General features: G+C 39.3%; 1 protein-coding gene across 1 annotated transcript; it reads left to right on the top strand.

Moving 5' to 3' along the window:
• ZNF157 (zinc finger protein 157) lies at positions 1–23,883 on the top strand. Its single transcript, XM_069464290.1, has 4 exons — positions 1–72; positions 21,268–21,394; positions 21,686–21,781; positions 22,658–23,883. The coding sequence occupies exons 1-4, from the start codon at positions 1–3 to the stop codon at positions 23,881–23,883; spliced, it is 1,521 nt and encodes a 506-aa protein (XP_069320391.1).
• Positions 23,884–27,243: the final 3,360 nt, after the last annotated feature.

Genomic DNA, 27,243 nt, shown 5'->3' with positions numbered 1-27,243 from the left:
ATGCCAGCTAATGGGAAATCACCCCAGAGATTCCCTGCCCTGATACCAGGAGATGCTGGCAGATCATTTGAGGTAAGGAGGAGGAGCCTATTTTTTTCTATTTGCTTTTAACATTTTTTTAGTTAAATTTTTAGCTTGAGATTATTGTAGATTCAAATGCAATGTGTGGTTTACCTAGTTTTTCCCAATGATAACATCTTCAAAAACCTTGGTACAAGATCACAACCAGGATACTGACATACAGAACATTTCTGTCACCACAAGGATCCCTCATGTTGTCCTTTAATAGGCACAACCACTTTCCTCTCTCCTCCACTCCCACCTTAACCCCAGGTAACCACTAATCTGTTCTTCAATACTATAATTTTGTCATTTCAAAAATGTTGTATAAATGGAATCATAAAGACCTTTTGGGACTGGCTTTTTTCATTCATCATAATTCTCAGGAGATATCAATAGTTAACAGTGTATCAGAAGTTCATTCCTTTTTTTTGCTGAGTAGTATTCCATGGTATGGATGCACCTCGGTTTAACCATTCACTAATTGAAGGACATATTGTTTTTTTTTCTAGATTTTGGCTATTATAAATAAAGGTGCTATGATTTGTGTAAGGTTTTTGTGCAGGTGTGATATTGTGAAATAATAATATTTGGTCTTCCTTACAGATTGCAGGCGGATCATTTGAGCTCAGGAGTTTGAAACCAGCCTGAGCAAGAGTGAGACTCCGTCTCTACTAAAAAATAGAAAGAAATTAGCTGGACAACTAAAAATATATAGAAAAATAAATTAGCCGGGCTTGTTGGTGAATGCCTGTCGTCCCAGCTACTCGGGAGGCTGAGGCAGAAGGATTGCTTGAGCCCAGGAATTTGAGGTTGCTGTGAGCTAGGCTGACGCCACGGCACTCTAGCCAGGGTGACATAGTGGGACTCTGCCTCAAAAAAATAAAAAATAAAAATAAAAGAAACTGCCAAACTCTCTTTCAGAGTGGCTGGACCATTTTTCATTTCCACTAGCAGTGTTTGAATGATCCAGTTTTTCCACATACTGTCAGTCAGCATTTGTCATTATTTTGTATTTTAGGCTTTCTGATAGGTGTGTAGTGATATTTCATTGTGGTTTTCATTTGCATTTCTCTAATTGCTAATGATGTTGAATGTCTTTTTAAGTGCCTGTTTCTCATCTGTATATCCTATTAAGTAAAATGTCTTTTCATGTCGTTTGCTCATTTTCTAATTGAATTATTTGCTTTTTCATTGAGTTTTGTTAGTGCTTTATATATTCTAGTTACATGGTTTTTGTCAGATATGTGGTTTGCACATATTTTCTCCAAGTCTATAGATTTTATTTTCTGCCTCTTACCAGAATCTTTCACAGAGCATGCCATTTTAATTTTGATTAAGTATTATCAATTTTTCCTTTAACATTTTGTATTTTTGGTGTCAAGTCTAAGAACTCTTTTCCTAGACCAAGATCTCAAAGAAATTTTCCCTTCTATGTTTTTTTCTAAAAGGTTTTTTTTTTCCCTAAAAGACTGTCTTTTCTGCACTGAATTGCTTTTACATCTTTGTCAAAAATCAACTGGGCGTATTTGTGTGGGTCTTTTTTTTTCTGGGTTCTCTCTTCTGTCCCATTGATCTATGGGGATTCACACTAGTTCTTCAATCTGTAAATTTGTGTCTTTTGCCAAATTTGGGAAGTTTTCAGGTATTATTTCTTCATGTACCTTTTTTTTAATTATTTTTATTTTTATTTATTTATTTAATTTTTTTTTAAGACAGAGTCTCACTCTGTTGCCCGGGCTAGGGTGCTGTGGCATCAGCCTAGCTCACAGCAACCTCAAACTCCTGGGCTCAAGCAATCCTCCTGCCTCAGCCTCCAAGTAGCTAGGACGACAGGCATGTGCCACCATGTCTGGCTAATTTTTTCTATATATATTTTTAGTTGTCCATATAATTTCTTTCTATTTTTTGTAGAGATGAGTCTTGCTCTTGTATTTCTATAATGCTTTCCATAGAGCCGTCTCGCTCTTGAACTCCTGAGCTCAAACAAAACAATCCGCTAGCCTCGGCCTCCCCGAGTGCTAGGATTACAGGCGTGAGCCACCACGCCTGGCCCCTTGGCATGCTTTTTAAAAGATAGAGTTACAGTTTCTTGGTTAGGGATCATCTCTGCTTCCCGCACCGGTAATTGTAGACCTAGTTCTGGGACCAGTGCAACAAACAGGAAGAAAGAAAGTTGAGGCGATGTGGGGAAGAATTGTATGGTTGCATCAGCATTTCCCCCATATTGTCTTTTCACCTCATCCCTAGAAAAGTGGAGGAATCTAGGAATCTTTCTAGTGTGAATGCTCTGTTGGTTCTCCTCATATTAAGTGTGAGCACACACTAGGGGAGGAGCTCTTCATGCCTATATCTCCTCTCATTTTTGACAAGTATTTCAATTGCCCATTCTGATACTCTCTCTCTCTCTCTCTCTCTCTCTCTTTTCTAGAGACAGGGTCTCACTGTTTTTTAGAGCCCAGGGTCTCGAACTCCTGGGCTCAAGTGATCCTTCCACCTCGGCCTCCCAAGGTGCTGGGATTACAGGCATGAGCCACCATGCCCGGCCCCATTCTAATTCTCTATCAAACCACCACTCTGAGGATGACATGCACTGCAATATGTCTATTTGGTGTGTTATCTTTTTGCCCATTGGTGGATACTGTGGGCTATAGAATGTGTTCCTTGGTCTGAAGAAATGTGTTAAGTAACTTGGCTGTCGAAATTAGTATAGTATCTTCTGCTTCATTTCTTTTGTAGTATATGAACATTCACATCTACCATGAGATCTGCAAAGTCCAGTCCAGAGTAAGTGTCTATTTCTGTCAGGACCTATTTATAGCCTCCTTGGAATACTGGCAGTAGTCCGGTGTAGTCTCCTCCCCCAGTCCCCAGGCAATTTGCCCCATAGCTATTTGCAGTCTCTGGCTTTCTTGCTGGCAGACAGGACAGTTCTTGTTGGCATTTTTTGCCTCAGATGGTGCAGGAGGAACATTTGGTCAACTATTAGCTCATCTCTGTATTGCTGCAGCTCCCCCATGTCCACTCTTTTAATGGACCTGGGTGACCAGCTCAAGTAAGCATAGCAGGCTATGCACTTGCTGGTTCCAATCACCTTTTGATCTGGGAAGAAGTTTCTTTTGATGGGCATCAATATATCCTACTTTAATGCTCCCCTTGAATTTCTATAGTGCTTTCCATAGAGCCGTGCCCCATATGGGCATTCTTTTAATAGACTGGTTTTCCATTTGCTAGGCCATTGGTCACTGACCATGTTTTGGTAAACACCCAAACATAGAGTCTCTTATTGGTCATGGAAACTACTGCTACTTCTACTACTACTCCTTCTTCTTCTTTTTCTTCCTTCCTTTCCTTTTTTTTTTTTTCCTAGTGAGACAGTGTCTCACTCTCTTGACCAGGCTGGAGTGCAGTGGCATGATCATAGCTCACTGCAACCTTAAACTTCTGGGCTCAAGTGATCCTCCCACCCCAGCCTCTTGAGTATCTGGGACTATAGGCATGCACCACCATGCACGGCTAATTTTTTAAAAAATTTTTTGTCAAGACGAGGTCTCACTATGTTGCCCAGCTTGGTCTCAAACTCCTGGGCTCAAGTGATCCTCCTGCCTTGGCCTCCCAAAGTACTGGGATTACAGGCATCAACCACCATGCCCATCCCCAAGAAGCTTTTTGTTGTTCAGTCGAGAGCTGTTCATAGGGTCCTGTCCATGTGGCAATAGGATCTATCAGTTCTTCTGGTGGTTCCAAAGTTGGCTCTAGGGAAAAAAAGCCTACCTGCTTGTGAATATGATGAGTACTACCTTACAGTCCTCCGGTAGCATGTTCATGTATAAACTCTTTCCATTATATTATGGAACTCTTCTGGGCACTTCCTTTTTTTATTAGAGTATTTCTCGGACATCACCCAAGACATTATGGGTATTTCAGGTATCGAGATTATTTTATGTCCTTCAGTCACAAATGGCACATACAGTACCACCACATCTGGAAATTCTCTGGTCCAAAATGGCCATCGCTATTGGGTGGCACTCCTGGGCTTTTGCCATGAGCTACGGTCTCCGGAAGTATGAGTTGTAAACCTTTCTTTTTTTTTTTTTTTTTTTTTTTTTGTTGAGACAGAGTCTCACTTTGTTGCCCAGGCTAGAATGAGTGCCGTGGCGTCAGCTTAGCTCACAGCAACCTCAGACTCCTCGGCTTAAGCGATCCTACTGCCTCAGCCTCCCGAGTAGCTGGGACTACAGGCATGCGCCACTATGCCCGGCTAATTTTTTCTATATAGATTTTTAGTTGTCCATATAATGTCTTTCCATTTTTAGTAGAGACGGGGTCTCGCTCAGGCTGGTCTCGAACTCCTGACCTTGAGCAATCCACCCGCCTCGGCCTCCCAGAGTGCTAGGATTACAGGCGTGAGCCACCGCGCCCGGCCAAACCTTTCAAAATCATGTCTGAGTGTGGATCATAAGGGCCCGGAGGTATGAAGAAAGCTACATGCTTTTTGCAATTCAGACATAGCGTGATTTTCTTAGGCCCTTATATAAATATGGCCTTCTTTTGGGTTGTCTAATGGAGAGAAGCTAGCAGTATTCTCAGATATGGCACATGCATCCTGCAAATTCCAAGTACCTGATCATATTCTGTGTTTCTTGCTTAGTGCCAGGGGTAGGCAATGATGGCAGTTAATTTTTTGTTACCTGTGTAATGTCAGGGGTAGATCCTGCCAAGGTTTTTTCCCAAGAATTTCACCATTTGAGTGGCCCTTGGATTTTTGTTGGATTTATTAACTAGCCTCCGTTGGTCGTGTGTGTCACTATTATATTTAAGTCAGTCCTGGCTTGATCTTCAGTTTCTGCTATTATTATGATATCATCAATGTAGTGGATTATTATACTTGGGACCTGCATCAAGTCCAAATCTCTTCTAACCAAATTATGACAGTAAGCTGGTGATTTCAAATAACACTGTGGCAATACAATAAATGTAAATTGGGATCCTTTCCATGTGAAAGCAAACTGCAATTGAGTTTTTTCTGATATCGAGATAGAGAAAAATGTAATTGCAGGGTCAGTCACTGAGCACCAGTTTCCTTTAGCTTCCTGTATTTTTTCACTGCTGAAACCATATCAGGAACTTGTGATGCTATAGGCAATACTACTTCATTTAAGCCTTCCTAGTCTGCCATCAGTCTTCCTGAGACATCTTTGTCTCAAGCCACACAGGGCTAGTCTAAGAAAATTTGTTGGACCAGCACCTCTGCTTCTAACATGTCATTAAAGTGGCAATCTCTTTTTGTTCACCACATATTCTATACTGCTTCAAATGAACAACTTGTATGGGCTCAGGCAATTCTAAAGATTCTCACTTATGTGCAATTAATATTGGCCAAGTGGGGAACTCACATGCCTTCTGTTTTACAATACTAGGTAGAGGAAGTCTTCCCCAGTCAGACATGATATCCATCTCAATGATACATTTAGGTAAAGGAGATGTAGCCACTTCACATTAAGTCCACTCAAACATTCCCATTTTCATCCACTCTCACCTTAACTCTATCCACTGTTGCATCCCTATATACTCCCAATCTGATTGTGGCCTCTGTTAGAACTTCAGCATCAGATTTTAGAATCATAGTTCATTATATGGTACTTCCATGTCAAGGAATCCCAGAAAAGTTTCTTTACCTGCTGGCCGTTTTACCCGCACGTGTGCATATGGCCTTGGGGCTCCATCCAAGATGAATCATGAGACCCTCCTGGCAATAAATGAATGAATGAAGAAGGGAAAGATCTTCCATGTAGTTGAATGCCAATTAATGTGAAAGGTATGACAGAGTTATAAAAATAACCATTTTGCAACTGAGTAGAAAAAACAAATTGTTTATTCTCCCCCTATATTCTCACGACACAGAACGCTTCTGTGACCAAATTGCGTGTAGGCTTTTCCCCCCACACCAAGCAAGCAATCATTTTCTCAGCAACACCAGCTGGGTGTCCTGTAATTCGATTCCATTCTGACGCTGTCTACCTGGAGGTAGTGTCAGATCCCACAGGTTGAGGGCTCAGTCCTACAAGACTGCCCTCCCATTTCACATGCCAGTCACAAGTCCAGGCTTCCAAGAACTTCTGACTGACCCACTATAAATTGGGGTTCCCACGACCTCTCCTTGGGTTCAGTTAATTTGCCAGGGTAGCTCACAGAACTCAGAGAAGTACTTATGTTTATGGGTTTCTCATAAAGAATATTACGAAGGCTATCAAGGAAGAGATGCACAGGGCAAAGTATGTGGGAAGGGGTGCAGAGCTTCCATGTCCCCTCCAAGTGCACCACCCTCCGGGGACCTCCACATATTCAGCTATCGAGAAGCTCTGCAGAGATTTTAGGGGCTGTATGTCAGGAAACGTGATGAAGACCAAATCCATATTTCACAATATCACAATCCACCATCCACCCCTCCAACATCCCCACCCCTGTCATGGTCTTTGAACACGGATTCCTTCCTTCAAAATGGTCATAGAAGTTGAAAGATACTGGCACATTACTAGAATCCTATGGAGTCATTGATAATTAGTTCAGTCCATCATCATGTCAGATAAAAATATCTCTCAGGGCAAGGCCAAGTTGTCAGGCTTCCATTCCTCCTGTCTGCTTCCAAAAGCAGGAGTGGTCTCGACAAACACATAGCTTTGTCCTTGCAGGCAGCTGGTATAATTGAGCTAAGAGACAATATCATCCCTTGCTCTGAGCTTCTTTTGAGGTATTAATACAGTATTGGATTTCCCTTATTACGTAACTTATTTATTCATTCTTTTACCCTCGCCTATTCCTCTTTCTCTCCATTTAAACCCAAACTTTTTCACCTTTGGGAGGAGCACTGTGCCGTCTAGACTCAGGCAGCAATGCTGGATAGCAGCTGCCTCCCCCACAGTCCACTCTCCCTCACACAGGGTAAGGTTACGTAGCTGCCAAACTAGCGGGCTGCGTTCACCACCAGGCAATACAGCTGCATTCACCCTTAGCCCCAGTTTTGCCAGATGAGGTAAAGGCACAACCCACCCCCATCAGGCCCTTAGGAATTTGGACATAAGGTTTAAAAACACAATTGCAGTTTCTTGCTTAGGAATCATACCTGCTTTCAGCACTTGTCATTGCAGCCTTGGTCCCAGGACCACTGCATCAGGTAGGGGAAAGGAAAAAAAAGTTGATATGATGTGGGAAAGAAAAAGAAGTAAAATCGTTCTACCAGTGGTAGAGGCTAGTGGCCAAAGCTCAGACTGACTGAAATCTGAGCTTGGTCTAGCATCAAGTTCTGACTCCGGACTCCCCTTCAATTTCATTTTAGTTACAGATATGAAAGTTGATTATACAAAATGGAGTAATTTATGTCATACCCAACTGAAATAGAGTCAAGAGGCCAGGGAGAGACAAACAGAGAAAAAGGCCATGTGACACAGGCAGAAGACGGCTGTCTGCAAGCCAAGGAGAGAGGCCACAGGAGGAACCAACCCTGCCAACACCTTGATCTTGGACTTCCTGCCTCCATAACTGTGACACAATAAATTTCTGTTGTTTAAGTAAAACAAAACAAAACAAAGCAAAACACAACAACCATTGTAATAATAATAATTGAGTCAAGCAAGAATCCTTGATAGATGTCAAAGCTATTGGGTGAAAGCTTAATGAGGAACAGAATATTTACATAGTCTCAAGGTATGTCCCCACAGATTACTCATTAATTATATAAGGAAAATTGGTAACTTTATAATGGAGAAACCTGATGGATACATCCTTAACCAAATGATAAGAAATATAAAAATTTTATTTTGAAAATTTCTCATACTCTCACCTTCTGGAGATAACTAGTCTTTTTTTATTTCCAAGATAGAGTCTCACTCTGTCACCTGGGCTAGAGTGCAGTGGTGTCATCGCAGCTCACTGCAACGTCAAACTCGTGGGCTCAAGTGATCCTCCTGCCTCAACCTCCCGAGTAGCTAGGACTACAGGTGCGCACCACCATGCCTGGCTAATTTTTTTCTGTTTTTTGTAGAGACTGGGTCTTGCTCTTGCTCAGGCTGGTCTGGAACTCCTGAGCTCAAGCAATCTTCTTGCCTTGGTATCCCAGAATGCTAGGATTATGGGCGTGAGCCACCTCACCCAGCCTACTCTTAACAGTTCAATAAATATCTTTCCGGAACTCTGAAGTTTTTGAATATGGCAATGCAGTTGTTCTATTGTGATTTGTTGAAAAGAGTATCCGTTCCCCATTGGATCTCCTTGACACTTTTGTCAGAGATCAGTTGACCATATATGTATGGGTCTATTTCTAGACTGTATTTTGTTCTGTATATATCTTTACGAAAGTACCACACTGTCTTGAGAACTGTAACTTATTATATTATAATACGTCTTGAAATTTGGTAGTGTAAGTCTTCTTTTTCCTTCTTTTTCAAAATTGGTTTGGCTATTCTAGATCATTTTAATTTCCATATGAATTTTAGAAGTGGCTTGTTAATTTTAATTATTGAATTTCTTGTTTTATTGATTGTGATCATTGTTGTTTATAATGTATCTATTTTAAGGAACCTACTGAGATCATTTTCTTTGTGCCTTAGTATATGATCAATTGTTGTAAATAGTCTATGTGCACTTGAGAAAAAGTATATTCTTTATGGTCATGGTATAGTGTTCAATATATATACATCCAAAAAATCCGCCTTATTGGTTATGTAGTTTAGGTATTTTATGTCATTATGTTATAGCCCAACCAGGTTCATTGCCTGCTGCTCAAGAGGAAGCCAATACACTGAGACAGCATAATAGGACCGATTTATTTGCAAGAATAGACTTTAGTATCCTTATACTTGGCCTGATTATTTGCATAAAGTGCAGTAAGAATAATTATTGGCCATATAGGCTTTCTTTTTTAATTAGCTTTGCTGGAAATTTTTCATAAGGAATCTTAGGTTAGCCTTGAAAGCCTCTCAAGTCAAGCCAAGGATTTATCTGTGCTTTTATTTTATTTATTTTTTTGAGATAGAGTCTCGCTCTGTTGCCCCAACTAGAGTACAGTGGTGTCATCATAGCTCACTGCAACCTCAAACTCCTGGGCTCACACGATCCTCCTGCCTCAGCCTCCCAAGTAGCTGGGACGACAGGCATGTGCCACCACGCCTGGCTAATTTTTTCTATTTTTAGTAGAGATGGGGTCTCACTCTTGCTCAGGCTGGTCTCGAACTCCTGACCTCAAGCAATCCTCCCCCCCTCGGTCTCCCAGAGTGCTAGGATTACAGGCGTGAGCCACTGCACCCAGCCTTATCTGTGCTTTTAAATACCTGTATGAATTGAGTCTATTTCTCTTTTCTCCAGGTCCCAAAGTAACTTTGGGTTCCTGGACCTGTCAGAAAGTGACATTCTTTATGTACCACAGATCTGTAAATGTTATAGATGAGGTACAAGGCCAGTGTTTTCGAAGGGGTTTTATTGACCTTATAAAGTTAACCTTAAATTTTTAATGCAGTCTGGGCACCTCTGACAATATGACATTCCAGTCAAAGCCTTGGTACAAAAACCAGTTGTCTTTTATTGTGTCCTGTTATAGAAGAAAACAGATTTTTATTGAACTTATGCAAATAGCTATATTGCCATAAATTAAGAATACTCACAAATAGTTTTCAAATTCTGGAGAAATCAAGTAGAGAGAAAAATAAATGCTTCATATTTTGCTTACAAATACATACTTTGTTTGAGCTATAAATAGTTCGAAAGAAGGAAAAAAGTTTTTTTGACTTCTGGAAAACAAAACACAAAAAGAATCAGCAATGTTTCAAGCAAAAATTCATAAAAAAATGTTGGTCCCATGTAATTAATTTCTGCTCTGTCTGAGGTTGAATTGGCAATAGTCATGGATGCATCAGCTTTTTAATTAGAGTCCTGGAAGTTTGTTTTGTTTTAGTCCAGTGGTATATAATTTCCAAAGTTATTAGAAACCTGTATTCAAGAGAACTTGTCGGTCCTTTCTATGACTTTTCTTGAAGAAGCAAACTTTGGACTGTAGCCAGTTAAAAAACCACTTTTTTGAGAAGAATCAAAGTAAAATAATAACTGTTTATGAATGACAAATGTCTTAGAATAGCTATGGTTAAAGAGACAATTGACAAAGAGAGTTGGTTATTTTTGTGGTGTACAATTTAAGATAATAACCATAATTATTACTGATAATATACACCAAGACATATCAGTATTCTAGGAATCTCATACAATATTGGAACATATATTAATGATGTTTATGTAAATATAACCCAAAGAAAGGTAAATACCATTTCATATTTGACAATGCTTCCTGTACGATTTTAACATACCAAATAAGCCTGATATGTCTCTCTTAGACTTTCAGTGGCCCTAATATTTAAAAAGCTAGTTTTAGGTCAAAAGACTGAATTTAGAATTTTGATTTTGGAAAGTTTCAAATATCAAAGGTTTAAAACACTGTCATAAAACACCTGCTGTCATAGAGCAGGATCACAGGGTACTATAAAATTATAGACATTCATTTAGCCAAAGTGATAATTCAAAAATTTTAAAAAGCAAAAACCTTACTCTTTGATAAAGAAGAGACTCAGTTTCCCAAACAATCATAAAACCGAGTAGAGACAAACAAAAAGACAGGCCAAAAAGAGGTAAACTGAATCTCTTTCTCTCTCCCCCTCTTTTTTTTTGCAGTTTATTTAAAAGGTGAGCAAAAATCTTTTGTTATTATTATAGTATATGAAAATCCTGTTCAAAAGAGAATACCAAATTTTACCTTTGCATTAGTGTATTATTAATGATAAAGTTAATTTTAATAAAAATCTTGTAAACAGATCTAATTTTAAATAATTTGATAAGTTGATATTTTTATAAACCTTAATCACATAAAAACTTTTATATCTATTTAGTTTTAATTTTATTAATTCATTTAATTTAAAACAATTTAAAAAATCTGTAAATTGGACAAAATTACCTTTTCTAAAGAAAACTATATTCTTATGTCTTCTTACAACCCTTTTTATTTAAATAATCTTATTTTTCTTATATATTTTATTTTATTTTTTTATTTTTTTGAGACAGAGTCTCACTTTTGTTGCCTGGGCTAGAGTGAGTGCCGTGGCGTCAGCCTAGCTCACAGCAACCTCAAACTCCTGGGCTCAAGGGATCCTCCTGCCTCAGCCTCCCGAGTAGCTGGGACTACAGGCATGCGCCATCATGCCTGGCTAATTTTTTCTATTTATATTTTTAGTTGTCCAGCTAATTTCTTTCTATTTTTTTAGTAGAGACGGGGTCTCGCTCTTGCTCAGGCTGGTCTTGAACTCCTGACCTCGAGCGATCCACCCACCTTGGCCTCCCAGAGTGCTAGGATTACAGGCGTGAGCCACCGCGCCTGGCCTCTTATATATTTTACATATAGAATCGTTTCTCTTATATCTAGTAGTTTTCATTACATGTATTAATTATAATGCCAAGTCTTAGAAAAATCTGGGAAGTTACAGTAACTTTGAACTGTTGTCAGTCCCCAATTTTTATTAGCACATCTACATATAGTTTTCTATATAGTATAAAAATAAGATGTTAAAGTATAATAATTAATGTTTTATCATTTCATCTTATAAATAACTCAGATATTTTATGATTATTCTCCTTAACTTAACATAATATGGCTTTAAGATTTTAAATTACTGAAGAGAAATTTGAAACTACAACACATATACCATCCCTAATGTCTTCCCCAGTCCTCTTAGGTCTCAAGTAGCTATGTGGCAGCCAAGATGACTATGAAGGACAAGGCTTGTCTGTGTCATCAATCTGTATCCCAGGTGCAGAGTTCAAGGTAGAAGACGGGATGCCTGGAGGATGTAACCCCTCCCACATAGCCAGGAGGTGAAGCTGGGGCAGGGAAGAAGGGACCACATTAGGGTTTACTGTGCCTTGTAGCTGTTGGACTAGGCACCGAGAACATGTCCCCAGGCTTCACCATGGCCACCTGTCCAGACCCCAGAATCCAGAGGCTCAAAACCAAAACTATAAACTTACAGTCAAGTCCAGCAAGTATTAAAAATATTACAGAAGCAGCAGTTTTATGACCTTAAAACATTTAGATTTTAATAACAATTTTAAAACTAGTTTTATTTACCAAGGATTATTAAAGTCACATGAACTAAAAGGCATTTGAGTTAGTTTTTATTTTCCTGATAACATATTTGATTTAAGTGCTTATTTTTTTTTTTTTTTGAGATAGAGCCTCACTTTGTTGCCCAGGCTAGAGTGCCATGGCATCAGCCTAGCTCACAGCAACCTCAAACTCCTGGGCTCAAGCAATCCTCCTGCCACAGCCTCCCGAGTAGCTGGGACTACAGGCATGCGCCACCATGCCCAGCTAATTTTTTCTATATATTTTTAGTTGTCCAGCTAATTTCTTTCTCTTTTTAGTAGAGCCGGGGTCTCGCTCTTGCTCAGGCTGGTCTTGGACTCCTGAGCTCAAAGGATCCTCCCACCTCGGCCTCCCAGAGTGCTAGGATTACAGGCATGAGCCACTGCGCCCGGCCTAAGTGCTTATTTTTTAAGCCAATTAATTTATAGTTATTTTACATATTTTGGTGGTAAAATATCACATGCACCTGACATATATAGACACATAGACATACAGACAGAAGCAGATCTTACAGCTTTTATAAGGAATTTTTATTTTCTGGCTTTTAAATAAATATATATATATATTTATTCAGACTATTAATCTTTTAATTACCTATTTTATTGCTGTAAGCAAATGTTAGCTAGTCAACAATTTGCCTTTTAAAATGATAACTCTTAGGTGAAACAGGCAGAAAATTTATATCTCAAAAGCACAGAGCTAAGACTTCAGGCCTGAATGTTGTACCGTCATTTGCTCATACCAAGGAAGAAAAAGGTTGTATGTAAAGTCCCAGCTAAGACAAGGTGGCCAGGAAAAGTACCCTAAACAAAAGTAAGAATTGTCATATAAATTTGGAACAATGGTAAGAGTTTCTAATGACTCAGTTCCCTCTCTCAGACACTCTTATAAATGGAAATTTCCTTTATAGATATAAATTTCTTCTTTTATTTTTTATTTTATTTTTTGAGACAAAGTTTTGCTCCATTGCCCAAGGCTAGAGTGCAGTGGCGTAAGCCTAGCTCACTGCAGCCTCAAACTCCTGGGCTCAAGCAATCCTCCTGCCTCAGCCTCCTGAGTAGCTGGGACTACAGGTGTGCACCACCACTCCTGGCAGGACTCTGTCTCAAAAAAAAAAAAATAAATAAAATAAATAAATAAATAAAAGAAATTTGCTCAAACAAACTCAGAGGCCTCAAAACACAAACTTGTGGAGCTTCGGAATCTGAGAAAGAACTTTTCCGTGATCCCCAGTTGCTGCGAGAGAGCAATGGACACAGTGGGCCCTGTGAGTACTCGTGTGGTCACTTAGTGCTCCTGGGGGTCTCTGGGAGCTCTATTTCAGAACCCACTGCTGACATCATCTGTTAAAAGAAAAATCTTTAAATTTAACAGATTAAATTAAATTTAACAGAGTTTAATTAAGCAAAGAATGATTCATGAATCGGGCAGCCCCTGAACCAGAACAGGTTCAGAGAGACTCCAGCACTGCCGTGTGGTGGAAAAAGATTCATGGACAGAAAAGGGAAAGTGAGGTACAGAAACAGCTGGATTGGTTACAGCTCAGTGTTTGTCTTATTTAAACACAGTTGAACAGTTGGCCACCTTTGATTGGCCAAAACTCAGTGATCAGCAAAGAGGAAGGAGTAGGGAGGCGTGAAGGTAACTGGAGCAGACTCTAGCTTGGTACAAGCAACTGACATTTTTGCTTTGGAACTTTTTAACTAAAGTACCCTTTTTAAGTGAAACTGATAAGCCTTAACCAAGGCTATAATTTAATCAAGGAAGCAAGAGGTGTCTCCAAAGGGGTGGAAAATAGTTTTCACGAGATCCAAAAAAAAAAGTCACAAAAACAGATCAATGAAAGGAAAGTCTCACTAGCCATAAACTTGGTGTGACTCACATTTTCGTCCGGCCATATTTTCTAAGGTCTCAGCTTCTCAGCTAACTATTTATCTATAAATGTCTAAAAGGCCCACCCATGCCTCTACAGAATATAAGAAATCAAACGCTGTGCACAGAAGGGCAATAAATGGCAAAAATTACACAAATACCAAACCAGAACAGACTCATTTTCTGCCTGGGAGTCAAACCCTGGCTGCTGAGGGGAAAGCAGGGGACTTTAATCAGTAGGCTGCCAGGTTAAATGGCCTTGCTGTCATTCCCACAGGGCCAGCATACCAGGATTTTTATCTTTGTTTTAGATCAGATATTTGCTCTTCAGTTTTGTCAAGAGAATTTTTAAGGCTAGCCACGAAATTGTTATGTGTTTTCCTTTTAGTTTTATCTTTTCATAAATACAAATAAGGCAATTGTTGGAATAAGAGATCTCTAAAATTATATATATTTTTAATGAAGTCATATTTGGGAGAAAGTAAAAAATTAAAAAAAAATATATATATTTTTAAAAATTGTGGAGTCTTTTTAAAGATCCATGTTCGGCCATGAAATGTCGTTTGGTAATTAGGAAGGTTTGTAATTTTATGCTAGTGGTTACCTGTGGTTAAAACTGTTTATAGTGCCCCTAGTCAACCCTTTTCCCCCTTCACCTTTTACCATTTGATTTATTTCTCATCTGTTACCTGTCCAGCAGTCAATGATCTTATTCAGTTTTTCCCTTTTTCTCTCCTCACATTTGCAGTTGCATTTTTTTCTACCTTGTCACAACATTTCCTTCAACCCATTCCCCCAGCCTTTTTTAGCTTTAGTTTTACAATTAAATATATGGAATGCTCACTGTCAGTACTTCTGCCAAAATTTTCCGAGTCATTGTTTTTGGTTGGATGAAGCCAATCCTTTAGTATACTGCTGCCCGACAGAACTTCTTGCAATGCTGGGAATGTTCTCTCTCTATCTATGCTATCCAGTACTGTCACTGGCCACATATGGATATTGAACACTGGAAACGTGCCTGGTATGATAGAGGAACTGAATTTTTAAAAATTTTTTGGCCGGGCGCGGTGGCTCACGCCTGTAATCCTAGCACTCTGGGAGGCCGAGGTGGGCGGATCGTTGGAGCTCAGGAGTTCGAGACCAGCCTGAGCAAGAGCGAGACCCCATCTCTACTAAAAATAGAAAGAAATTATATGGACAGCTAAAAATATATATAGAAAAAATTAGCCGGGCATGGTGGCGCATGCCTGTAGTCCCAGCTACTCAGGAGGCTGAGACAGGAGGATCGCTTGAGCCCGGGAGTTTGAGGTTGCTGTGAGCTAGGCTGACGCCACGGCACTCACTCTAGCCTGGGCAACAGAGTGAGACTCTGTCTCAAAAAAAAAAAAAAAAAAAAAAAAATTTTAAGGGGAGCAGTGAGGAAAGAGGCTCCATTTTGTTTGGGTTTTTTTTTTTTTTTTTTTTTTTTTTTGAGACAGAGTCTCACTCTATCGCCCTGGGTGGAGTGAAATAGTGTCATCATAGCTCACTGCAACCTCAGACTCCTGGGCTTAAGGGATCCTCCTGCCTCAACGTTCCAAGTAGCTGGGACTACTGGTATGTGCCACCACGCCTGGCTAATTTTTCTATTTTTAGTAGAGATGGGGGGTCTTACTCTTGTTCAGGCTGGTCTTGAACTCCTGACCTCAAGCGATCCTCCTGCCTTAGTCTCCCAGAGTGTTAGGATTACAGGAGTGAGCCACCATGCCAGGCTGGAACTAAATTTTTTTATTTTATTCTCTTTTAATCCAAGTTTAAATTTAAATTGCCACATGTGGCTAGTGGCTATCCTATTGGACAGTATAGCTCTAGTGAATTCCTTAGGAGGGGCACAAGGGTTCTGGCACATTCAAAACTTTTTCTGTGTCCTTGAAAATTGAAAGGTGTCTTGGCTGAATATAATTTCTGTCTTTCTTAAGTTTCTTGAAAATGCTGTTCTACTATTGCCTTGATTTGTGTGTTTTTTGTTTTTTGAGAAATCTGATGCCAATCTAATTCTCTTGCCTTTTCTGTTATTTCATTGTTTTGCCTGGAGGCCCTAAGGGGTTTTCTTTCTCTCTTTTTAAACTCTAATAGTTTTATTAGGATCTCAGAGTTGATAACTTCAAGTCAGTTTTCCTTGGTACCCAGGGGGCCCTTTGACTGTGTAGACTCAAAACTTCTTTTATTTCTGCAGAGTTTTCTTAGGTTAAAGTTTTAAATATTAGTTCTATTCCATTGTTTTGATTTTCTTCTTCAGGGTCAGCAACCATATGTGTGTTTGGCCTCCTTTGCCTGTCTTCATTTCACCCACTTTCTCTCTGTTTTTAGTTTATCATATTTTCTTTCTCTTTGTTGTTTCCTTGCTTTTCTTCAATGACCCTTATTAAGTTTTTATTTGAATCTCTTCTCCTTTGGGCAACATGTCATTTTGTATTTCTTTCTGATATGATTTGATTGTTTTCTTTTATTTCTTTTCTGAGTTCAGTTGATTTCCATTTCTTCCTCTTTTTGTCCATTTCTGTTCTTAGTTTTTATATTTCTGAGTCAAGCTGTTTTTCTTATTCTCAGATGCTTATGTGAGGATATTTAATTTGGTTTTCTTCATCTTCTTGGTTGGTTTTTTCAGAAAAATTCCTATCAACAGAAAAGTTTTTATTAGCATTTTCTTATATTTTCAGTTTTTCATTTTTAGAGATGGGTTCTCACTCTGTTGCCCAGGCTGGAGTTCAGTGTTATGATCTCAGCTCACTGCAGCCTCAAATTTTTGGGCTCAAGTGATCTTCCTGCCTCAGCTTCCTGAGAGCTGGGACTACAGGCACATGCCACCACACTTGGCTAGTGTTTTCTATTTTTTTTTGTAGAGATGGGATCTCACTATGTTGCCCAGGCTGGTCTTCAACTCCTGGCCTCAAGCACTCCTCTTGCCTTGGCCTCCCAGAGTGCTGGGATTACAGGCGTGAGCCACTGCACTTGGCCTAGTTTTTCATTCTATGAATCTCTATGAGTTTTTAGATTGATACCTAAGTATTTAATTTTTGTAAATGGTATGTTTTTTTTTTAAATCAATATCCAATTGTAGATTGCTTGTGTCTAGAAATATGATTGACTTTTATATGTTGACTTTGTATCCTGGCATCTTGCTTGGGGTTTCTTTGTAGATTCCTTGGGATTTTCTACATATATAATCATGTAGTGTGAGAATAGGGACAGTTTCATTTCTTCTTTTCCAATCTCTTGTATGCATTTTATTTCCTTTTCTTGCCTGATTTCACTAAGTAGGACTTCCAGCGTGATTTTGAATAGGATTGGTAAAAATGGACATCCCTTGCCTTGTTTCTGATCTTATAGGTAAAGCATTTAGTCTTTTTCATTAAATATAATGTTAGATAGAGCTGGGCAGGCACTACTCAGGAGATAGGTGGGAGAATCACTTCAGGCCAGGCATTTGAGAGAGAGAGAGAGAGAGAGAGAGAGCTGAATCCTAACCACTAGACCACCAGGGAGCGACACAGGCCAGGCATTTGAAACCAGGCTGGTCAACATAGCAAGAACCCATCTTTTAAAAAAGTATTAAAAAAATTAGCCAAGCATGGTGGTGGGCGCCTGTAGTCCCAGCTACTTGGGAGGCTGAGGCAGGAGGATCACTTGAGCCCAATAGCTCGAGATTACAATGAGCTATGATCACCCCACTGCACTCCAGCCTGGGTGACAGAGTGAGATTTCATCTCTTTAAAAAAATATGTTAGATATAGGTTTTTGGTAGATGCTCTGTATCAGATCAAGAGGTCAAAGAAGTTCTCTTCTATTCCTAGTTTGATGCAAGTTTTTGTTAGGAATGGATGTTAAATTTTGCCAAATACCCTTTCTATATCAATTGATAAGATCATATGGTTTTTTTTTAGTTTCTTAATATGACGAATTATACTGATTTTTTAAAATGTTGAGCCAGACTTGCATTCACTGGGTAAACCTCAAATGACAGTGCTGTGTGTTTTTATATGTTCTTCGACTTGGTTTGCTGTATTTGTTGAGGCTTTTAAATTCTATGTTTATGAGGGATATTGGACTGCAGTTTTCTTTTTTGTTGTCATGTCTTTGTCTGGTTTGGTATCAGCATAATGGTGTCCTCATAAAAAGAGTTGAGAAGTAGTCTCATCTAGAAAATAGGTGGAGGGATTATGTAGAATTGATATGTTCCGTATATATTTGGTAGAATTTACCAGTGAAACCATCTAGGCCTGGGAATTTCTTTTTTGGAAGGTTTTAAACTATGAATCCAGTTTCTTTAATAGATATTCCTTTAAGTTATCTATTTCTTTTTGGGTGAGTTTTGGTATTTTGTGTATTTGATCGAATTGGTCTTTTTCATCTAAGTTGTTGAATTTATGTTCATGGTAGTCTCTTATTCTCATTTTAATGTCTGTGGTATACATAGTGATATCTCCTCTTCTACTTCTGATATTGATAATTTGTATCTATTTTTTCCTTGGGTGGTTTGGCTAGAAGTTTATCAATTTTGTCAATCTGTTTCAAAAAATGAACTTTTGGTGTCATTGATTTATCTCTATTATTTTTCCTATTTTCAGTTTCACTGGTCTTTTATATATATTTTTTGATTTGAGACAGAGTCTTGCTCTTTTGTCTGGGCTGGAGTGCTGTGGCATCATCATAGCTCACTGTAACCTCCAACTCCTGGGCTTAAGTGAACCTCTTGCCTCAGCCTCCCAAGTAGCTGAGAATACAGGCACACATCACCATACCTGGTTAATTTTTTCATAGAGATGGGGTCTTTCTATGTTTCCCAGGCTGGTCGTGAATTCCTGGGCTCCAGCGATCCTCCCACCTCAGCCTCCCAAAGTGCTGGGATTACAGGCGTGAGTCACTGTACCTGGGCCATCTCTTGTCTGTATTATTTCATTTCTTCTGCTTGGTTTGAGTTTATTTTACTCCCTTCTCTAGTTTTGTAAAGAATAAGCTTAGATTGTTGATTTCAGAGCTTTTTTTTCTTTTTTACTGTTAACATTTGTTGCTATAAATTTCCATCTCAGTACTACTTTAGTTGTATCTCACAAATATTGGTGTGTTGTATTTTTATTTTCTTTTAGTTCAAAATATTCCTAATTTACCTTAAGACTTCCTTTTAGAACCTTGCATTATTTAGAAATGTATTTTTTAGTTTCCAAATATTCAGGGATTTTCCAGCCATCTTTCTATTATTGATTTCTAGTTTAATTCCATTATGATCAAAGAGTATTCTTTGTTTCAGTTCTTTAAATTTGTTGAGGTTAGTCTTATGATCCACGATATGGGCTAGCTTGGTGATATCCCATGTGTACTTGAAGAAACTATCTATTCTGTCTGGTTTTGAGTGGGGTATTTTGCAAAGTCAATTGGTTGAATGGTGATGATCAGTTTTTATGTATCTTGGCTGATTTTTTGCATACTAGTTCCTCTTATTACTGAGAGAGATCTTGAAGTCTCTAGCCATAATTGTGGATTTGTCCAATTCTTCCAGTTCTCTTAGTTTTTCTTCATGTATTTTGAAGCTCTATTACTAGGTGCCATCTCTCCCAAACTGCAGCCTGTGGGGGCTCCGTGCTCCTATCCTCTGGCTGGACAGTTGGGGCTTTATTCTCTTCACTTGGGTACTCACAGTTTCCCACCTAGGTCTTCCCTTGGGGCCAACCAGTGGCAAGATAGAAAGAAAAGCAATGGAGGGGTCCTTCCCACATTCTTCTGACCATTAATCCTCTGGTCAAAGAAAAGTACTCCTTTCCCTTTGAGTCTGAGGAGCCTGCTACTGCAAGGTTGCAGCTTAGGGACTGGGACTTCCCTGGGGGTAGGACTACAGGAAAAAAAGAAAAAGACAGAGGATTTCTCCCATTTTCTCCATCCCAAAGCAGGGCCCCTTCTCGTTCCTGAGACCAGAAACAGAGATCTTCTCTTAGCTTTTCAAGATAAGGGAGGTAAGTGATTGTGCTCTTATCTTCTACTTTATATTGGAAATGTCACTGTTATTTGAAACTGTCTCCTCTCTTCCTTTCCAAGACTCTGTTCTGGTTTTAGTCCTACCATTCAAAAATTTGCTTTGCAATCTTCATGGCATATTGGTGTCCCCTCAGACTCAGTACTTGGTGCTTTTCTCAAACTATCCAGTTTTCTCATTTAGCTATCCAAGTTATTCTCGTGGTTTCTGCTGGTACTGAAATAATCTTGCCTCCCAAACCCTGGTCTCTCCTAACCTTCTCTCCTGAGCTTCAGCTGGACATGTTCCATAAACACTCCAAGATCTATCTCAGTTTTTCCTCTGTCAACCCATTGTCTCTCCTGTTTTGCTAATCTCAATAGATGGCTCCAGCCTTAACCCAGCTGCTCCTGAAGTTACCTGGGGAGCAATTGTCTATCCCTTTCTCCCACTTGACAGTATTTCTGTATTGTTTATAAATATATTGTGGATGGTCAGAAAATAGTCCAGGGATATACAGAATCAAGTATTTTGGAGACTGATGATCTATAGGGAAGAAAAAGTTGAGAATCCCTCTACTGTCAGGCCCCTGAATGTCTCTATAGTCCTTTATCTCATTACAGCCTGCAGCACAATTTTCTTTTCATACTGTGCCATATGTAGTTCTGTGAAATCACCGTGTGTGTTTTGTGTCTTCCTATGTTTCTTCACGCTGTCACTCCATATTCATGAAGGAAATGACATTTTTGTAGAAGGATTCAAAGCTTTGCCTCCTTAAATGAAGTGTAGTCTGATGACACCAAGGGGGATTCAGTTCCATTTCTTGTGAAATTCGGTCCCAGTGCTCTGTCCCATGCCCAGTGTCTCTCCTGTGCATGAGCTCCCCAAGAGCTGGCCCTGTGGCATCTTCATTTTTATTTCCACAGCAACTTGCACAGGTTCAGGCACATAATGTTGACTCAGTATTCTGGTAGTCTTTTCTTCATGAATTAATAAATTAACATAATAGTAGGGTCCCCCCCCCAGAAAGCATAATATCAAGCAAGACACAGAGTCGGGTATCCAGTGTAGCTCTTTCTAGTCTACCCTTAACAGGGCACCATTGAGAGGATTAGTTCCCACACACCTTTTCCATGCAACCCATTCTGATCTTTGCAGATTGTTTTTACAGGGATCTGTGTCATTTGAGGACGTGGCTGTGGATTTCACCCGACAGGAGTGGCACAGACTGGACCCTGCTCAAAGAACCATGCATAAGGATGTGATGCTGGAGACCTACAGCAACCTGGCATCTGTGGGTGAGGATGACTGTCCATGTAACTCCTGGGAGCATGTGTTTCCTTTCTTGGTTGCTGTAATATGTGCAGCCTCTGTAGAGTTTAATGATATTTTAGTTTCAGATTCAAGGGTCACAGATCACTGATCAGTTTAGAGCACCAGGAAGAATGTGTGTGTTCTCACCTCCCCAGTGAAAGGTTTAAATGGGCCCCCTTCCTTGTGCAGCTCATGAAGATGCACCTTCCTCTTCCATCAGAGGCCCTAAAGCTCAGACAACTTGGCCCACGTCCTGTGCCATTTCCCATTAACAGGCCTCTGCGTGGCCAAACCAGAGATGATCTTCAAGTTGGAGCGAGGAGAAGAGCTGTGGATATTAGAGGAGGAATCCTATAGCCATGGTTACTCAGGTGAGTGAGCAAGAACAGACATAAGGAAAATAGGAGAAATAAGATCCCATTAAATCAGGTCAAATGTTATCCTTATGCAACATTTTCCAGGAATCTCTTTTTAGAGGCCCTAGCTCTTTGAAAATAAGGACAGAAGGTGTACATGTTTCAGATACCAAAATCACACATATTAATATTACACTCAAACTTCAGTGCTCTCTCCCATTTTATCTTGAGTTTTATAGAATTATTTACTGCTCCTGTTTATCTCTGCCTCATCTTACACATTTACTCTTCCTTTCCTCCATTGCTTTGGATGCCTTCTGTTATCAGGCATGCATTCATTCATTTAATCATCTGCAAAACTTTAAATGAGTATCACTATATGCTGGTCACATTCCAGGTGTGGGGATCCAGCAGTGAATAAAGTGCTATCTCTATTCTCTTAGAGCTTGCAATATAGTAAGGGAAAGTGAACAGAAACAAACAAATACATAATATGTTTGGTGGTGAAAAGAAAATGTAAGGTAAGAAGGATAGACTAGACTGTGATGTGTACTTTTAGGTAATGTGGTTAGGGAAGGCTTTTTAGTGAGGTTAACAATCGTGCACAAACTTCAGTACAGTAAGAGAGTCAGAGCCATTTAGATTTTGAGTATTCTGGGCAGAAGGAACTGTAAGTACCAAGCCTAGTCTGAGTGATATGTCTTAGGACTGGCAAAGAGACCAGGGTGAGAGAGGGTGAGAATGTTGAGAGGTGATATCAGAGAGTTAGCAGGGGGCCAAATTATGTAGAGTTTTAAAGTTATGTTAAGGAGTTTAATTTTATACTGTGACAAGTGAAATTCTTTTGGGTTTTTACGTGAAAGAGTGATATGCCCTGATTTGTTTTTAAAGGATCTCTCTCACTGCTGTGTGGCAATAGTTCTGTTGGGGATAATGTCCTCAGGCATGATAACAACCTTCTTCAGCATCAGAAAATTCAAACTTTGGATCAAAATGTTGAATATAATGGATTTGGGAAAGGCTTCCATGAGAAAACAGGCTTCATTAGACATAAAAGAACACATATAGGAGATAAAAACTTTGAATGTCATGAATGTGGGAAAGCTTATTGCAGGAAATCAAACCTCATTGAACATCTGAGAATACACACAGGGGAGAGACCCTATGAATGTGGTGAATGTGCAAAAACTTTCAGTGCAAGATCATACCTCATTGCTCATCAGAAAACTCACACAGGGGAGAAACCCTTTGAATGTAATGAATGTGGGAAATCTTTTGGCAGGAAGTCACAACTCATTCTACATCGGAGAACACACACAGGAGAAAGACCCTATGAATGTACTGAATGTGGGAAAACCTTTTCTGAGAAGGCAACCCTCACGATTCATCAGAGAACTCACACAGGGGAGAAACCCTATGAATGTGGTGAATGTGGGAAAACATTTCGTGTAAAGATATCCCTTACTCAACACCACAGAACTCACACGGGGGAAAAGCCCTATGAATGTGGGGAATGTGGGAAAAATTTCCGTGCAAAGAAATCCCTAAATCAACATCAAAGAATTCATACAGGTGAGAAACCCTATGAGTGTGGTGAATGTGGGAAATTCTTCCGAATGAAGATGACTCTCAATAATCATCAAAGAACTCACACCGGTGAAAAGCCCTATCAGTGTAATGAATGTGGTAAGTCTTTCAGGGTGCACTCATCTCTTGGGATCCATCAGAGAATCCACACAGGAGAGAAACCTTATGAATGTAATGAGTGTGGCAATGCCTTCTATGTGAAAGCACGCCTCATTGAACATCAGAGAATGCATTCAGGAGAAAAACCCTATGAATGTAGTGAATGTGGAAAAATCTTCAGTATGAAGAAATCCCTTTGTCAACACCAAAGGACTCACACAGGAGAGAAACCTTATGAATGTAGTGAATGTGGAAATGCTTTCTATGTGAAAGTACGCCTCATTGAACATCAGCGAATTCACACAGGAGAGAGACCCTTTGAATGTCAAGAATGTGGGAAAGCTTTCTGCCGGAAAGCACAGCTCACAGAACATCAAAGAACTCACATGGGCCGGCCCTTGCCTTGCACCATGGAGAAAGCCTCTCCCTGAAGACTCCCCTAGCCACTGGATCAAGCTGCTTGGGGCATCTGATCACCAGGGCACACAAAGTGTGCCTATAACAATTTGACACCTACATTTGTGCCAGAATATGTCCTGGTCCCCTTAGGGGATATCTCATTGTTGTTTTCATTTGGATTTCCCTAGCTAGTGATGAGATTGAACATCTTATCTGTTGATTGGCCATTGGGTTTTTTCTTCTGTGCACTGACTTCATATCCTTTGCTCATTGTTTTCTAATGGGCTGTTCATCTTTTACTCTTCATTTAAATGTTGTTTACTTAATGTATTAGAATATAAAAATCCCTTTTTTCAGTCTTATGTGTTACAAATATCTTCTCTTGGATTGTGGGTAGTTCTTTAATTTTGTCATCTCTTTTCTCCTGCTGATGTTTTATGTTTTAGTATTAATCAGTTTCAAGGTGATAATATTCTCCTACACTTTCCTCTAAAGTTAAGGTTTTCCTTTTAACATTTAGAATTTTAATCTCCCATGAAATTTTTTTGTATAGTATGAAGTCTGTAATATATAATACTATTTTTTCTTTTTAAAACTTTACATAAATGGGATCACACTGTATTTAAAATTCTGCAGCTTGCCTTTTTCATGTAATGTTACCTTTCCAAGATCTATCCATGTTGATAAACATAGATCTGGTTTATTCATTTATCCCTCCACTCCCCTAGTGCAAGACATTTGTATTGTTTCTGTGTTTAGTTTCTAAACCTTTAAGTGGAACTGATGGGTCATAGGGTTTAGGCAATGTGCCAGATATTAAGCTACTGTGTCCCAGTTCCAAACCCACCTTTTTTGACTGTGCATTTGTGACTCTAAAAACCACCTTTCTGGCTTGCAACCTGTTCCTTGTTGAGCCTTGCCAGTAAGAGATACCAGGGATATGAACTTTGGAGCTGGAGAAGGAAGGAGGAACTTGCTCCTTTTTTTTTCTTTCCTGTTAGCTTTCTATTCATCAGAGTGTCTGCCCAGCATTGTTTCTTCACTTGGGAAGCAGCAGTTCCTTGTCATAGCAGCCATTTGATCCAGTTTACCATTTTCCAGCACTCATAGAACCAGCCTTATGGTAACTCGTGAACTCCGAGACACAAGCATCAGCTGGTTGGTGCCACCTCTTTAGAGATGAGTCCCAGCCACATGACATCCCTTTCTCCACCCTTCTAAGTTTTAAGAATTCCATCTTGGTTTTTTTTTTTTTTTTTTTTTTTGAGACAGAGTCTCACTCTGTTGCCTGGGCTAGAGTGCTGTTGGCATCAGCCTAGCTCACAGCAACCTCAAACTACTGGGCTCAAGCAATCCTTCTGCCTCAGCCTCCCAAGTAGCTGGGACTACAGGCATGCGCCACCATGCCTGGCCAATATATATATATATATTTAGTCATCCAGCTAATTTCTTTCTATTTTTTTTTTAGTAGAGATGGGGTCTCGCTCTTGCTCAGGCTGATCTGGAATTCCTGAGCTCAAACGATCCACCCTCCTTGGCCTCCCAGAGTGTTAGGATTACAGGCATGAGCCATCGTGCCCGGCCTTCCCTTTGTTACTTTAGCCCAGCTGTTGTCTGCAGTTGCTACTTCCCTGATAACTTGAATATTCTTTTTGTCTCTTCAGTTATGTGGTTAACAACTTAATAACTAGTTAAATTTTATTTATAATACGTTCTCTCTTTTAAAGTAACTAGATGTGGTTTCTTCCTCCTGGCTGGGTCCTGATTGATAACAAAAGTTTTTCTACTTTATTAAGTATTGACTTTTTTCCCTTAAAATTGTCTTAATTTATACGCTTATGAATAATTTGGGAAAGTTTCCATTTTTCCAGTCACCAGCACTTATTGCTAGTCCTTTAAGTTGTTGCCAATCTGAAAGATATGAAATGGCTTTAAGCCTTTGCCTCCATGAATGTGGTTTGTCTTTTTACTTTTTAACTCATCTTTTCTTACCTTCAATAATATATTATGGTTTTCTCTAAGAAATTGTCTTTGAAAGTTAATTTTTTAATAGCAATTTTGCTCATGTACATACATATGTATTTCAAAATATGATGTTATGGGGTTTATATATACATATATATATACATAAATATATTTATATGTCATATGTGTGTGTATGTCAGACACACATCTGCACAAAACATTTTTGTTTTATGTGGGCAATATTCGTTTCATTTTACCCACACGTTCACCACCTTGATTGTTCTTCATAACTCTCTGCATTCTACCCGGGATCATTTTCTTCTTTGCCTGAAAAATACCCGGTAGAGTTTCCTTTAGTAGGAGTCTGGTTTTTTTTTTATTTTTTTTTATTTTTTTTTTTTGAGACAGAGTCTCACTCTGTTGCCCGGGCTAGAGTGAGTGCCGTGGCTTCAGCCTAGCTCACAGCAACCTCAAACTCCTGGGCTCAAGCGATCCTCCTGCCTCAGCCTCCCGAGTAGCTGGGACTACAGGCATGCGCCACCATGCCTGGCTAATTTTTTGTATATATATATTTTAGTTGTCCATATAATTTCTTTCTATTTTTAGTAGAGACGGGGTCTCACTCTTGCTCAGGCTGGTCTCGAACTCCTGACCTCGAGCGATCCACCCGCCTCGGCCTCCCAGAGTGCTAGGATTACAGGCGTGAGCCACCGCGCCCGGCCAGTAGGAGTCTGTTAATGGTGAACTTCTCAGCTTTGTCAGAAAATGTTTTTGTTGTACCTTTTTTGGTAAGCAAATACGAATCCTTTACCTTTAGTATTTGGTGGCACTATGCCACAGTAAATTGATGCTAAATTAAGTACTTTTTGCTTTTTCCTGAGTGTCCCATAATGATAATGATGATCTAGGGTATTTGAATTAATCACCAACTACTCTACAGTACAGCATATACTTGAATATACATATTACACCTTCTGTATTTTCTATATAGCATGTCCTCACTCTTGTTTACTAAGTATTAGTTAAATATATCAAGATACAATCTCATCAATTCTTCCAATCTTTAGCTCATTCATTTAAGAAATTGAATTTGATGGTCTAAAATTTTATTATGGAGTATGTCAAACATAAATAAAAGTAATCTATAGTGACAGAAGACAAATCAGTGTTTACCTCTAGAGTGGGAATTAACTCTTAAGGGGTAGAAGGGAACTTCCTGATGGAAATATTCCATATCTTGATTGGAATGTGTTAATGGGTATATACAATAGTCATCAAATGGGTGAACTTAAGATTTATGCATTTTATTGTATGTAAATTACATCTCAATTTAAATTTGGAAGCAAACCAATAGAAAGTTACCTGTTTGCACACCAAGAATCTGACCTTGGCTGCCTGGGAAGAAACCAGGAATTCTGACCACTGGA

The sequence above is a fragment of the Eulemur rufifrons genome, chromosome 30, assembly GCF_041146395.1.
Source record: "Eulemur rufifrons isolate Redbay chromosome 30, OSU_ERuf_1, whole genome shotgun sequence".
Classification (NCBI taxonomy): domain Eukaryota; kingdom Metazoa; phylum Chordata; class Mammalia; order Primates; family Lemuridae; genus Eulemur; species Eulemur rufifrons.
Note: the sequence above shows the minus strand (reverse complement) of the source record. Positions and strands in the feature narration are given on the sequence as shown.